Raw genomic sequence first — 15,556 nt, forward strand, 5'->3', positions numbered from 1 at the left:
ATCAAATTGTGAATTATCCAATTGAATTTCTAAACTCTTTAGAACCAGCTGGAATGCCTGCGCATATATTAACTTTCAAAATTGGCTCACCAATCATGCTTCTTAGGAATTTAAACCCACCAAAATTGTGCTATGGAATCAGACTTTGCGTTCAGAAATTAATGCCGAATGTAATCGAAGCAACAATCATCAGCGGTAAAAGCAAAGGTGAAGATGTGCTCATACCACGGATCCCAATGATTCCTACAGATTTGCCATTCAATTTTAAGAGGTTGCAGTTTCCTGCACGCCTTGGTTTTGCAATTACAATCAACAAAGCACAAGAACAATCGCTTACTGTTGCAGGATTAAATTTAGAGAGTTCATGCTTTTCCATGGCCAGCTATATGTTGCTTGCTCTAGAGTTGAAACACCAAAGAAATTTTTTTATCTTTGCACCGAACGAAAAATCCAAAAATATTAAGGGAGTTCAGAGTTTTGTGTATTTGATGCTGGAAACGTTGCTTTAGCAAATATAAGCTACGGATCTAGCACTGAGAGAAAGACTGGTAAAATTAACCGAAATACGGGTCAATTCAACCGAAATTTCCGTCAATTGTTACCTATCGCAACGAGATGTTAAATCAACTGCGCACAAATTGTTGATTCGCAATTGACCGTTTTAGTAGTCAAATGAACAAAAAAAATTGTTTCATTATACCCATAGTTTTTTTAAATTAACAATTATTACTGTCACTCTAAGAATACCAATCAAAACTGTTAATATGAAAAGAATTTCTGTTCTTTTGAAATTACCAGTGCAAACTGCTAAATTAACAGATTTAATGTTAAGATGAGACTAACAGCGAAAGCCGCAGAAATGACAGAGATTTTTGCTCATTCGAAATAACCAGCGTAAACTGTTAAATTAACAGAGTTTATTGTCGAAATGACACTGCCAATGAAATCTATTGAAAGAACAGATATTTCTGTTTTTTTTCTTGGTTAATAGCGTAAACTTTTACATCAACAGAGTTTTCTGTTCATGTGACATTAATACCCGTGGAAAAAATAAAAGCCGGATAAATACATATATATTTAAACTTACGTAGTTTTTTTTTTATTTGTATAAAGTACACATAAGTACATTTCATTTCTAATGATTTTATTGATATATTTAGTAATATTAATTAAAATAATAATAACTTAAATCTGAATTCAAATAAACAAAAGTTTAAAACTTTTCACAATGTTACGTAGTCTTTTTTTTGTTTGTATAAATTACACATAAGTACAATTCATTTCTAATGATTTTATTGCAATATTTAGTAATATTAATTAAAATAATAATAACTTAAATCTGAATTCAAATAAACAAAACTTGTTCCAAATTACCATCGACAGCTTTGTACGAAAGTATGTTTCCACACGGGCAAGTCCTGGGTAACGACCGCGACATTCTTACGCTTTTAATACTGGTTTAATTGGAATACAAGCAAGCGGGCTTGTTGCAATTTATAATTTTTGTGGAGCTCTGGCAGAAGGCTTTATTCCATAAAATTGTTCGGGACTTTTAACACTTAACTACTTATATACATCTATTTATATTGTGGTTCGGACGCGACATGAAATGGAAGTAATTTTTATTGCACTTCAAATTATGTAAAACTCAGCGAATCTAAGGCGAAAATTTATATTCCTTAAATTAGAGCTTAAAGGTCAAAGAAGACCCCACGGTTGTAGATTTACGAAATTTCAAATTTTTTTTAGAACGTCGGATATGAGCTAAAGTACTGTTACGGACGCGACAATATTTTCTCGATTTTTAATAATAATAAATCATTTACGCGATATACTTCCAAGGAGTCTTTGGCAAAGCTTCTCTTCCAATTTGTGGTGTGCTACCAATTTTTAATCTTTACTGAAAATTGGTGGGGCCTACAAGTTATATGCTGATTGCGTTTAGAAAAACTTGTAACATAGCTTTACATTAACATAACCCCACCTGTACTTCCTTTTCTTCAATTAAGCCAAAAACGCTTTTATAAGTTCCAACTGATTCTGTGCTAACTTCTCCCTGTTCCCATGACAGTCCTTTTTAGTGATATACTTATTGCATAAACTCTTTAAAACGGCTCTATTTTTTCTTAGGTTTTTGGTAACACAGCCTCTGCTTTTTTCATAGCTTTCCCCTTCGTTTGCTTACATGTGTATGCTTGGTTCTTTACATTCTTAATAAAATCATCTATCTTTTTTTGGCGCAGAGTTTGCTGGCTCAAGCGATCCTTCTTTCGCTTTTCATCAAGCAGACTTTGATTTATTTTTAGTTTTTTCTTTTGTTTCTTTCGAAGCTTCCGTTTTCTTTCTGCTTACTTGCGTTTATATTCCTGCCACTTACTGTCATTTTCTTTAATCTTTTTCCGCCACTTCTTCATTTTTTTGGAACTCTCTGTCTCCATTGTTGTTTCTATCTAAAAACTATAATTTTAATATTTTATACTGAAACTATTTAACTGAAATTTTGTACTAACGGTAACGAACGCGACAAATTTTAATCACCAACAAAATAGTTCATTCGCTGCTCGGGAAAAAATGATTTATTTTCTGACAGAAGTGCACATGCCTACTTTGTATTTGAAATTTTTTTTCATATTTGCTTATAAGAACAACTTATGTAGCTTTTTTGGTAACGGACGCGACATATAGATAATTATAAAATCAAATGAGAATAACTCCGTTTTCCAAACTTGTTTCTACTCTATTTTTAATGTTATATAAAGTCCTAGAGATAGCTAATAATACCGATCCAGTTTGAACCAACTAACTATAAAATAGAAGGATATAATATACTTGTCAGAAATCTGGTGAAATAAAAAATCCTAAAAGGCCTTTTTAATGTAATAGTCCTCTGTCTAGGATTATGGCAAACTAAATGTAATTTCTAATCAATTCCATATACATATTCAGCTTTCATTGCAAATGAACAAAAATAAAATTTTACCACTTTGAATTTTTAGTTCGTGGTAGACCTTATTTGGGATTCGCCCATATATATACGTAAATACGAATACATGAATACGCATGCTTGCTACATATACTTATATTTGCTACATACATATTCACACACGCGTTATTGCATGCCCTGGCGTTTGTTAAACCACATTGGAGTCGGTTTCAAGAACTTTATTTCAACTTTTCCTTCAAAAATTTTCTATTGTTTCACCATATTGTTATATTATAATTATACTTATATTTGTGTACGCACATTTGATATAAAATGTTTTCATTATCTTTGAATTTAAAGCAAAGATCGGACAAATAGGTACATATGTATGTATGTACTTACTAACCGAACTTCAACTGGGCGTACATCAAATATGCTGGCACACATTAAACATTATACAAATTTTATTTTTTATAATTTATTTAATTTATAGTTTTGAACTTCGCCGCGCGTCACTTCACTTTTCAAGTAGAAATGAAAATAGTAGTCACGAAACTGATTCTCAATTCTTTCAGTTGCAGCTCATTCTCAATTTCTTCTCTCGCATGTAGAGTTGCCAAACTTGATTGTTTAACAAAACTTGTATTATAAATGTTTGACATAGCATTTTAAATAGAGAACTTGTAAGTTATAGAAGATTAAAGAATCAAATCATGGGAAGGTAATTCACCACTGGAGTAACTTTAAATGTAATTCGGCAAGTTTAATTCTCGTAACACTTTATTTTGAAACGATTCCAAAACAACTCAAACTTTTATGCTGTCAACATTAAAAAAGGATGTTTTTTATATCTTATTAGATTCGTTTGTGTGAGTGAAAATTTGTAAAAACTTGATCAAAATGTTACGAACTTTGAAAAAATCCTGTTCGTTCAAACAAAACTTTTGCAACAAGGGGGCGCAATTTTGAATTTCGCTTGGAGGAGAAGTTGCAAAATTGTACCCGATAAATAGGTGCCCCGGTACGGCTACGTGTTACACATAGTAAATTCAAAAAAGGGTTTTTTCGTTTTGTATTGATAACTGAAAAACTAGTTTTCTGTTGTTTTCCGAATTTGTGTGTTTTTCGATTTGGTGGTTTTTTATTATGGTTTTTTTTTTAACGAGTGGCACCATCGTCATAAGTACGAAGTAGAGAGCGCAGTGAGCGTAAAATTCTCTTTGAAATTTGCTCATGCATTGACTGTTGTTCGCTGTTGAAATGACCAGTGAGATCAGCTGTGTTAACAGAGAAATCAGTTAGATTGATTAGGAATCTGTCAATTTTACAGAATTTTGCTAACTTTAGAGCGACAATTTCTCTTCTGTTGAAATGACTAAACTAATTAGTCCGCTTGACAAGGAACTCGGTCGAATTAACCACAATTCGATCAATTTCGACGAATCTCCGTTAAGTCAAGAATAACAGAACCGATTTGTTGATTTTACTAGGACCATTTCTTTCAGCTTGGGCAACTCTTTTCATTTTAAATTTTTGCTTTGCACTATTTGTTTTGTTTTGACAGCTGATGATTTGATATTCAATATTGCAAAAATAAACTACGGTTTTTGATGTTACGTTTTTGCAATGACAGAGCAAATGCATAGCCGTATATTTCGTTAGCGTACTGTAAAAAATATGCTACGGAAGTTTGCAATGCAATAATGCTACGCCACTTTCACAAAATCCTGAACTCCCTTATTGTGTACCCACTTGCATTACAATAAGATACAATAATAAAATGTTTTAAATGAAAATTTCACCAAATATGCGTAAAAAATTCAATGCAATTTACAGAACAATAAACTAAATTATCAACAAACAAAACAGAAAAAAATAACGCAACATTCATTCGATCTCGGGCGTTACAACGTACGCCGGGTAAAGCTAGTTTATGATATTATAAAGAACCTTTATAATTATCGAGCACAGAGTAAAAAAAACAAGAAAATCAGTTTGAGCGTTGGTTTTCATAATACAGCCACAGAACAAAATTTCTCTATTTTATCAACCACAATATAAAGTTGCTAGTTTTCGTCAGCCATAGATCGAAAGATCTACTTTTCGTCAGCCACAAAGTGAAATTGTTTGTTTTTGTTAGACACTAAAATTTTCATATGACATGTCCACATGTTTGGAACCAAAAAATTTATCGAGCCAAATATTCATTGTCGACATCGATTTTCAGATCTACAGCCAAAAGCAAAAATTCATAAAAATGGTACTTTTTGAGCTTTTGTTTGCGATGATCCCAAAAATTTACTTTTGTGTCAGCCGTCGGACAAACTTCAAAGTTGCTATTTAAACTTTTTTCTATCTTCAATATTTTAGTTGGAAAATGATCTGTAGATACTTCAATATTCAGGTCTTTTCAGAATTCAGGTCTAAATATGATCCATTTAGTCATTTTATCAAAAATAAAATTTCTTCATACTTTCCACAACAAATTATTGCTAAAGATCCGAGAAGGACCCCTTAAAATTAAAATTAAGACATCGTAATTTTTGGCACATTGTGATTTCTTACGTACTTTATTTCAAGAAGATTGGAAAAGAACAGGAAGTTAAAGAGTAATTCACAAATCAAAATAGGGTTGCAATATTAATGCTCATGCACATTTATGTATTATTAAGCAGTGAGGAATGTATATTTTACAGGGTTGCACTCGATGAGCTTCGTACTCTCCAACACCTCCCCTCGAAGGATTAAGAGTGCAACATTATTCAAAATTCCCATCCGATACACCCATGCTATTGATGCATGTGTAGTGTTTTACCGCAGGTAGTCCCTTTGTTAAAACATCAGCCGGCATGTCTTCGGTTCGCATATATTTTAAAACGATATCTCCGTCTCGAACTCTGTCACGAATAAAATGATGACGAACGTCTATGTGTTTTGTACGTGAATGATACGCAACGTTTCTACTAATTTTTGGGCGCTTTGACTGTCGTTGTATATTTGTATGGTTTTTTGTTGCATTCCGATTTCATTTAGCATTTCTCGAAGGTATATCGCCTCTCTCGTTGCTTCACTTAGAGCTATGTACTCGGATTCAGTGCTGGATAGGGATACTGTCTTCTGCTTACGTGCTTCCCATGATATTGCACCTCCAGCTAATATAAAAACGTAACCGTAGTACGAACTCCTGTCTGTTTGGTTTGCGCCCCAATCGGCATCTGCTGTGCATACATTTCAGCTTGTGTTTTCTTGTAAGTTAGGCCATAGTGCAAAGTGCCTTGCAGGTATCTTAGTACTCGTTTGGCTGACTGCCAATGCTCGGAGTTATAATTAGAATTGAATTGGCTTAAGAAATTAACAGCGAAAGCAATATCAGGCCTTGTCGTCACAGCTAGATATAATAAAGCTCCGATCAAACTTTGATACGGGTATTTTTCCATTTCTGTTATATCAGGTTTTGCCGGTTTTTCCAGTTTCTGGTTTAATTCCAATGGTGTTTTAACTGGTTTACAGTCCTGCTTTCGAAATTTCTTTAAAATTCCTTCTGCATATTCACTTTGATTTAAGTATAAAGTATTTCTCTTAAGATCTTGGTTGAAATTTATGCCCAAACATGTTTTGACTGGACCTAGGTCTTTCATCTCAAAACTTTTAGCAAGAGAGTTTTTAACTTCTTGAAGCCATATTTTATCGTCTGTGGCTATTAATAAATCATCAACATAAATTGACATTAGCATAGTTTTTGAATCTTTCTTCATAATGAAAAAGCATGGATCGCACGCAGATGCTTTAAAACCCATTTCGCGTAATTTTTTAGTTAGTTTTTGGTACCATTGGAAGCCAGATTGTCGTAAACCATATAAAGATTTTCGTAATCTACCCACAGGATTTGCACAATTTACCATCGAATTTGTCCACTCTTTAGCAGTGTTTCTAATAATTTTAGCCTTTGCTTCATCAACATTTAGATGCTTACCTGACATTACCTTTTTGAGGATATTACTTAAAAATTGTGGGATTTCCATAAATGCGTCTTGCTCTAAATCGCCGATTAGATACGCTGTTATTACATCCATTTGATGAATTCCATTCCATTTTTTCGCTAAAGCTGCCATCATCCTGATTGATGTCAGACGCGTAACTGGCGAATAAGTAACGTTGTAATCCTCTCCTGGACGTTGTGAGCAGCCTTTTGCCACTAGACGTGCTTTCTTTACATTTCCTTCCTTTGTTCGGAAAACAAATCGATTACCAATTATTTTTCGTAGAGCAGGTCGTTCAACAATGTCCCATGTCTTATTAAGTAACTGTGCCATAAATTCGTTTTCGAGGGCTTGGAGCCATAAAGAACCTGCTTCGCCATTTATTGCTTCGTTGATCGTTTCGGGATCATTGGCCATAGCTAAGTTGGCAAATTCGCAATCCTCGTATTCAACATTAGAGTCTGATTCATTGTTATCTTCTTTATTTTTGGTATTCGTCGATAGCTGGTATATTTTCTTCGGTCGACCCCGCTTTCCCGTTCTATGTAGTTTAGGTCTACCTCTACCATTTTTCGATATATCTTCTCTTTCGCGTTCGTTTTCAGATTCTTCAAAAGCTTCTTCATCTTCGATACCATCAACGTTTACTGATGTGTGTAATTCAATTTCTATTTTATCTGACTTTTCGTCAATTTGCTTATAAAACATTTCATTTAAGAACTTTACGTCGCGACTTATCAAGATTTTACGTTTTTTAGGTGACCATAAACGATAAGCTTTTGCTTCATTTGAGTACCCGACCAGAAAAGACTCTTCCGACCGTGAACTAAATTTTCGATTTGACTTATCTTTTATTAAAACGTATGCTTTTGTACCAAATGGTCGCATGTGTATTACGGTGGGGGTTTTACCTGGCCAAACATTTAAAGGAACTTTATTTTTAATGACCTTGGTTGGACACCTATTTCTAATATAGTTGGCCGCATTAATAGCTTCAGCCCAAAAAATCGGAGGTAAGCATGCCTGCTTTAACACACACCTTGCCATTCCCAATAATGTTCTGTTTTTTCTTTCGGAAATGCCATTTTGTTGTGGCGTATATGGTGCGGTCAATCGCCGCCTTATGCCGCATTCATTTAAGTAATTGTTAAAATCATTGTTAATATATTCTAATCCGTTGTCAGATTGTAGCATTTTAATCTTTTTTCCAGTAAAATTTTCAACCGAGTTCTTAAAATTTTTGAACGTATTTAATACTTGCGACTTGTGTTTTATAAAATAAACTTCGCTGTACCGAGAAAAATCGTCGGTAAATGTAACAAAGTACCTTGCACCGGAGTGAGAACAAGTTCTCATTGGCCCGCACACATCGCTATGTATGATTTCGAGCAATTGTGTAGTACGCTTTTCATTTTGCTTTGGAAAGCTTTCTTGTGCTTTCTTCTCGCTAACGCAAACTTCGCAAGTTTGTAGCTTTTTTTTCGCGTCAAAATGCATACCGTGTACCATGCTGAGCGCTCGCTTTAAGTCCTTTTCGTTGAGGTGCCCCATTCGAACGTGCCATGTGTATAAATCAAGTTTCGTTTCTGCTATGCTTGCCGTTATTTGTGTGCTTTTAATATAGTAGAGATCGCCAATGCGTGTTGCTGTGAGCACTGATTCGCCATTCAGTGTGATGGTCGCCTCACCACGACGAAATGTTACTTCATATCCTCTATCTGTAATTTTTGATACGGACAGCAAATTTGTTCTCAATTAATTTACATACATCACCTTTTCAAAATTTATACGTTCCTCATGTCCCTCTTCGTCGACAACTACCTGGACGTCGCCGATGCCTGTGATTTTCGCTGTGTCATTGTTAGCTAAATTCAGCGTCTTGCTTATTTCTTTGAAACTGTTGAAATTGCTTTTGTTTGCGCACAAATGTGATGAGCATCCACTATCCAAACACCAATAATCGTTTCTTGTGTTGTTCAAAAGAAATGCAGATTCCACCAGCATAGTTTTTTCTGTGTTTTTCTCATTTAATCGTCGTGTACTCGAACTTGCAGATTTTGCATTTTGTTTTGATCGGCAGTTTCGAGAAATATGACCAACTTCGCCGCACTTATAGCAAGTGCGTTTGTCAAGTCTTTCTTTCTCAACTGAATTTGCTTTTCGCTTGTCGGTGCTGTGAACGTTGCCAGCGTGCCTATTTGTATTTCTATACTTCGGATGTGTAATTAATACGTTTTGTTCTGCAGTTGCCGCCTTTGATTTTCTTGATTGCTCTTCTTCTAGAATTTTTACTCTAAGAACATCTGGTTTGGGCAACTCACCGCGAGTTTCCAGAGCGCAACGAAATGTTTCAAAAGATTCAGGCAAACTGTAAAGCAGCAGAATTGTCAATAAATAGTCACCAACCGTGACATTTATTTCTTTTAGCTTGCTAACTGCGTGAAAAAACTCGTTCAAAATGATCACGATCCTTCAGGCGTGCAAGTGCGATGCGTTTTAATAGGGTGGCTTTTCGCACAGGCCCTTTTGACTGAAATGTAGACTCCAATTTTGTCCACATTTCATACGAAGTTTCACAGTCGGAGATTAATCCTAATTCTGATGGAGATATTGAAAGCGTTATATCGGCGCATGCTTTCTGATCAAACTCTTTCCATTTTGCTGCACCTTCATCGCTTGGACATGGTATCGAACCTGATGCATAACTCCATAGATCGCCTTTTATTAGAACTGCCCGCATGTGTAATTTCCAGGTGTCGTAGTTATCCGCGTTTAGCGGATCAATCTTAACAGATGCGGTCGACATGGTTACTTGAATTAGATGTACTTCTCGTTATTTATAACTCGCCACACCTAATTTCTTCGCTTGTTCTTTTTTAAATCTATAAAGTTAAATTTATCGCGCTTTAGTTAGGGCGGGGCCCATAACCTGTGATTTCTTACGTACTTTATTTCAAGAAGATTGGAAAAGAACAGGAAGTTAAAGAGTAATTCACAAATCAAAATAGGGTTGCAATATTAATGCTCATGTACATTTATGTATTATTAAGTAGTGAGGAATGTATATTTTACAGGGTTGCACTCGATGAGCTTCGTACTCTCCAACACACATCCTAATGGAAACATTCAGTCGATGTAAGTTTTTCACGTACTGACCAGTTAAACCTAACCTAGCCTGGGAGCTTACTCTGATCAAAATATTTCAGATTTTTTTCCACGAACTCTGAATTTTGAAACACTGCTAGAAAGAACATTTGAATTGGCTGCCATGGAGAGATGGACCATGGAACCAGCATGTAGGGTGTCCAGGAAAATTTAGCCCAAGCTGGACAAAAATATATCACGATCGGTCATACTTCTGAATCACCTCACTATTAGCCCATTAGTGGGTCTTCTAAAAGGTCACTGACTTGTGGACACCCATGGTGCTCATATAGGCCTCCAAACAAATGACTTCTGGCGCACCTGCAGGGACGAGAGAGAGATAGAAAGCGTAGAGCTTTATCTATGCCGTTGCCCTGCCCTGTCGAAGACAATGTACCGATCTCTCCACATACATTTCTTTGAATGGCTTGCGGAGCTAGAATCCGCAAATCGAAACGAAATTCTGTGCTACATGAGGCAAACACGCTGGTTTAGTTTCATGGCTTTATGAGCCACGTTCTACAGAAGGGAAACAAGGGCTCCTTAGTGGTATGACAACGGACCACAATGGCCTATGTGAGTCTCCACTTGGTCAGCGGAGGCGGCCATTTTTACCTAACCTAACCTTCCCCTCAGAAACTCGGCCTTAGATCTCTTCGGAGGTTATCGCGCCTTACATTTATTTTTTATTTATTTTTTAACCTTCCCCTCAATAAGTAAGGTGAATGCGGATTAATTAAAACATCTTCCCTTGGCCGCCAAAGATATGGAATAGCCAAAGGAATGTAAAGATTTTACTACTAGGAGCTAAAAAATGGTTCACTAATTCAAACACTTTACTAGTTCGGCTCCTAGTACTAGGTGATGCCGGAAATCTGGAACAAAATGTTTGAAGTTTTAACTAACGAAATTACTATATTATAAAACTTACCAATCATTATATTTTAATTGAAGCTGCAATATGAGATCCCATATAGCGGTTGATAAAATAGTTTCATTTTCATCAATGCCATTGAAGGAGACTTCAATAATTTTCCATTTATAGTCCAAAATAATACCACTAGTAGACTCATTTTGAACCAGATTATTGATGCCCTTAAACCATGCCGTCCTGTTGAAATATAAAAACATAAATTGACCATTGCTATGTCTAGTGTAATACGTAAACGTAGGTAGTTCCGACAATCTTATGCTAAGCACATGCAAAAGGAAATTTATAAAGTTACATATTTTGAAGCATATATGTACAAAAATACAGTGGACAAGTTTTTCTTTATACACTTTTAGCGAATGGTAGAGAAAATAAACAAACAAAAACACAATTAGTGCGAACGCTAATAGTGCCATTTTTAATAGTCCATAATTATTTTCAAAATTTTTTCTGTGGAGATAACTTAAGGCCTCATTCTCTATTACGACAGGATCGTTTGTTTCGCCTCAGAGATGAATCGCTAGTGTATTCGCACTATGTTAAGCGATGACAATACCTGTTAGCCCAGTGGATAAATGAATTCCATTTGTATACTTTGTTACCCTAGCTATAGCGAAGACGATGCCTAATAAATAGGCCAAATAGGTGTCATAAAATAAGAGTTCATTCGAGTTGTAAATGGCACCGGGACTCTTCCCGTAGAGGCTTCTCCAGTAGAGGCTAAATGTGAGCTGTTTATTAAAAGCCTTTTAAGCTTCATATCTCTTATTTAGGCTCAAATAATTTATGTTAATAGGCTCATATAGTACGACCATTTTTAGAAGGGAAATACATTCATTTCGGCTTCCCAAATAAGCTCATAACATAAACGGGCCGATTCAGATATTTTTTCTGATTCTGTATACCTTTCATGAAAATGAAATGGTATATTAATTTCGTCACGAAACCCAAAATTGTAAGTCCTTAAAGGAAAATAGATAGACCCACCATTAAGTATACCGAAATACCATGTCCGTCTGTCTGTTTGTATGCAAACTAGTCCCTCAATTTTTGAGGAATCTTGATAAAATTTGGTGAGCGGGTGTATTTGGGTGTCCGATTAGACATTTGTCGGAACCGGCCGGATCGGACCACTATAGCATATATCCTCCATACAACCGATTTTTCAGAAAAAGAGGATTTTTGTCATATCTTACCTAATTTAACAGATTGAAGCTTCAAACTTCACCATATAATTTCGTATATTGCACATATTGTTGCCTGAAAAGTTGATGAAATCGGTCGTATATATAGTATATATCCCCCACAACCGATTGTTCAGATAAGAAACTTTTCGTAAATACTGCCCTATTTTAAGAGCTAGAGGCTTCAAATTTCAACGAATGCTTACGTATATAGCATATATTGTTGTCTGAAAAAATCATAAAGATCGGTGGTATATATAGTATATATATGGTGGTATATATAGTATATATATATATTCGCAATTTTAGCCCCATTTTAACAGCTAGAAGCTTCAAATTTCACCGAATGCTTACGTATATAGCATATATTGTTGTCTTAAAAAATCATAGAGATCGGTTGTATATATAGTATATATCTCATACAACCGATTGTTCAGATAAGAAACTTTTCGCAATTTCTACCCCATTTTAACAGCTATAAGCTTCAAATTTCACCGATTGCTTACGTATATAGTATATATTGTTGTGTCAAAAAATCATAGAGATCGGTGATATATATAATATATATGATGGTATATATAGTATATATATATTTTTTTTTTGGATTTCGGCCCCATTTTAACAGCTAGAAGCTTCAAATTTCACCAAATGCTTACGTGTATAGCATATATTGATGTCTGAAAAAATCATTAAGATCATGGTATACATAGCATATATCTCATACAACCGATTGTTGAGATAAGAAACTTTGCCGATTTCTGCCCCGTTTTAACAGCTAGAAGCTTCAAATTTCACCAAATGCTTATGTAGATAGCATATATTGTTGTCTGAAAAAATCACAGAGATCGGTGGTATATATATTATATACTTCATATAAACTGTCATTTTTGCCCCTTTTTTACGGCTAGAAGCTTCAAAATTCATCAAATTTCATCAAATAGTTACGTTTTCGTAATATATTTTTGAAATACGTGATTGGTAGTCATAGTTTTTACATGCAGACCACAAAAAACGTGAAGCTTTGCACCCTCACACAAAGTACCTACCTATTTTTATACCTTTCAATGAAATGGTATATTTTAATTTCGCCACGAAACCCAAAATTGTAAGTCCTTAAAGGAAAATAGATAGACCCCCCTTAAGTATACCGAAATAATCAGGATGAAGAGCTGAGTTGATTTAGCCATGTCCGTCTGTCCGTCTGTCTGTTTGTATGCAAACTAGTCCCTAAATTTTTGAGATATCTTGATAAAATTTGGTGAGCGGGTATATTTGGGTGTCCGATTAGACATTTGTCGGAACCGGCCGGATCAAATCACTATAGCATATATCCTCCATACAACCGATTTTTCAGAAAAAGAGGATTTTTGTCATATCTTACTCAATTTAACAGAGTGAAGCTTCAAACTGCACCATATAATTTCGTATATTGCACATATTGTTACCTGAAAAAATTGATGAGGTCGGTCGAATATATAGTATATATCCCCCACAACCGATTGTTCAGATAAGAAACTGTTCGTAATTACTGCCCTATTTTAAGAGCTAGAGGCTTCAAATTTCAACGAATGATTACGTATATAGCATATATTGTTGTCTGAAAAAATCATAAAGATCGGTGGTATATATAGTATATATAGTATATATATATATATATATTCGCAATTTTAGCCCCATTTTAACAGCTAGAAGCTTCAAATTTCACCGAATGCTTACGTATACAGCATATATTGTTGTCTGAAAAAATCATAGAGATTTAACAGCCAGAAGCTTCAAATTTCACCAAATTCTTACGTGTATAGCATATATTGATGTCTGAAAAAATCATTGAGATCGGTGGTATACATAGTATATATCTCATACAACCGATTGTTCAGATAAGAAACTTTGCGCAATTTCTGCCCCGTTTTAACAGCTAGAAGCTTCAAATTTCACCGATTGCTTACGTATATATTATATATTGTTGTGTCAAAAAATCATAGAGATCGGCGATATATATAATATATATATGATGGTATATAGAATATATATATTTTTTTTTTGCGATTTCGGCCCCATTTTAACAGCCAGAAGCTTCAAATTTCACCAAATGCTTACGTGTATAGCATATATTGATGTCTGAACAAATCATTGAGATCGGTGGTATACATAGTATATATCTCATACAACCGGTTGTTCAGATAAGAAACTTTTCGCAATTTCTACCCCATTTTAACAGCTATAAGCTTCAAATTTCACCGATTGCTTACGTATATAGTATATATTGATGTGTCAAAAAATCATAGAGATCGGTGATATATATAATATATATATGATGGTATATAGTATATATATATTTTTTTTTTTGCGATTTCGGCCCCATTTTAACAGCCAGAAGCTTCAAATTTCACCAAATGCTTACGTGTATAGCATATATTGTTGTCTGAAAAAATCATACAGATCGGTGGTATATATATTATATACTTCATATAAACTGTCATTTTTGCCCCTTTTTTACGGCTAGAAGCTTCAAAATTCATCAAATAGTTACGTTTACGTCATATATTTTTGAAATACGTGATTCGTAGTCATAGTTTTTACATGCAGGCCACAAAAAACGTGAAGCTTTGGATCCTCACACAAAGTACCTACCTATTTTTTATTTTATATTTATCTTAAAAATCGTTTAGATATGTTCAAATTTCACCAAATTCTTACGTGTATAGCATATATTGTTGTCTGAAAAAATCATAGAGACCGGTGGTATATATAGTATATATCTCATACAACCGATTGTTCAGATAAGAAACTTTGCGCAATTTCTTCTCCATTTTAACAACTAGAAGCTTAAAATTTCACCTGAAAGGCTATCTTTCTAACCGGACCCAAAAAGTCCTGTTCAAGTACAATCTCTCGGAATCGTTCGGAGTTTCCTCCGATGTACCTCAGGGAAGTCATCTAGGCCCTTTGCCCTTTACCCTATTCATAAATGACTTGCCACAGATAATATTACATTCCCATACTATAATGTATGCGGATGATGTAAAACTTTGCTACACTCACTGTCCTACCGATTTGAGTTCCTTGGATCTTCTTCAGGCCGACTGAGACTCGTTCCATTGTTGGTGTACAACAAAACTTACTAGATTTAAATTGCTCTAAATGTAAGCATATGACATTTCACCGAGTGAAATCAGTTTGAAACCGTATGTAATAGATGGCACACCTTTGGAGCGTAAATCTATTGCAAATGATCTAGGTGTCCTTTTTGATCCGAAACTGAATTTTAACATGCATATTTCATATATTGCCAACAAAGCGGTGTACTTAGATTTTTTAAAGGATGGGCTAAAGAGTTCGATGATCCGTACCTCACTAAGGTTCTTTACACATCGCTGGTTCGTCTAATACTCGA

The 15,556-nt window shown here is 34.8% G+C and overlaps 1 protein-coding gene across 6 annotated transcripts in view; it reads right to left on the bottom strand.

Annotated features, from left to right (window-relative positions):
- Positions 1 to 15,556, bottom strand: part of Ltn1 (E3 ubiquitin-protein ligase listerin) — a 1,386,601-nt gene that overhangs the window by 1,230,151 nt on the left and 140,894 nt on the right. For all 6 annotated transcript variants that reach the window (XR_010953911.1, XM_067791508.1, XM_067791509.1 and 3 more), the window contains exon 3: positions 10,979 to 11,158. Coding sequence is in view for 5 of the 6 variants with exons in the window: in XM_067791508.1 (XP_067647609.1) it covers positions 10,979 to 11,158 (180 nt within the window). In the remaining variant the exon portion in view is untranslated. The remainder of the gene's footprint in view (positions 1 to 10,978; positions 11,159 to 15,556) is intronic.

Source organism: Eurosta solidaginis, chromosome 5, assembly GCF_040869045.1.
Source record: "Eurosta solidaginis isolate ZX-2024a chromosome 5, ASM4086904v1, whole genome shotgun sequence".
NCBI classification, from domain to species: domain Eukaryota; kingdom Metazoa; phylum Arthropoda; class Insecta; order Diptera; family Tephritidae; genus Eurosta; species Eurosta solidaginis.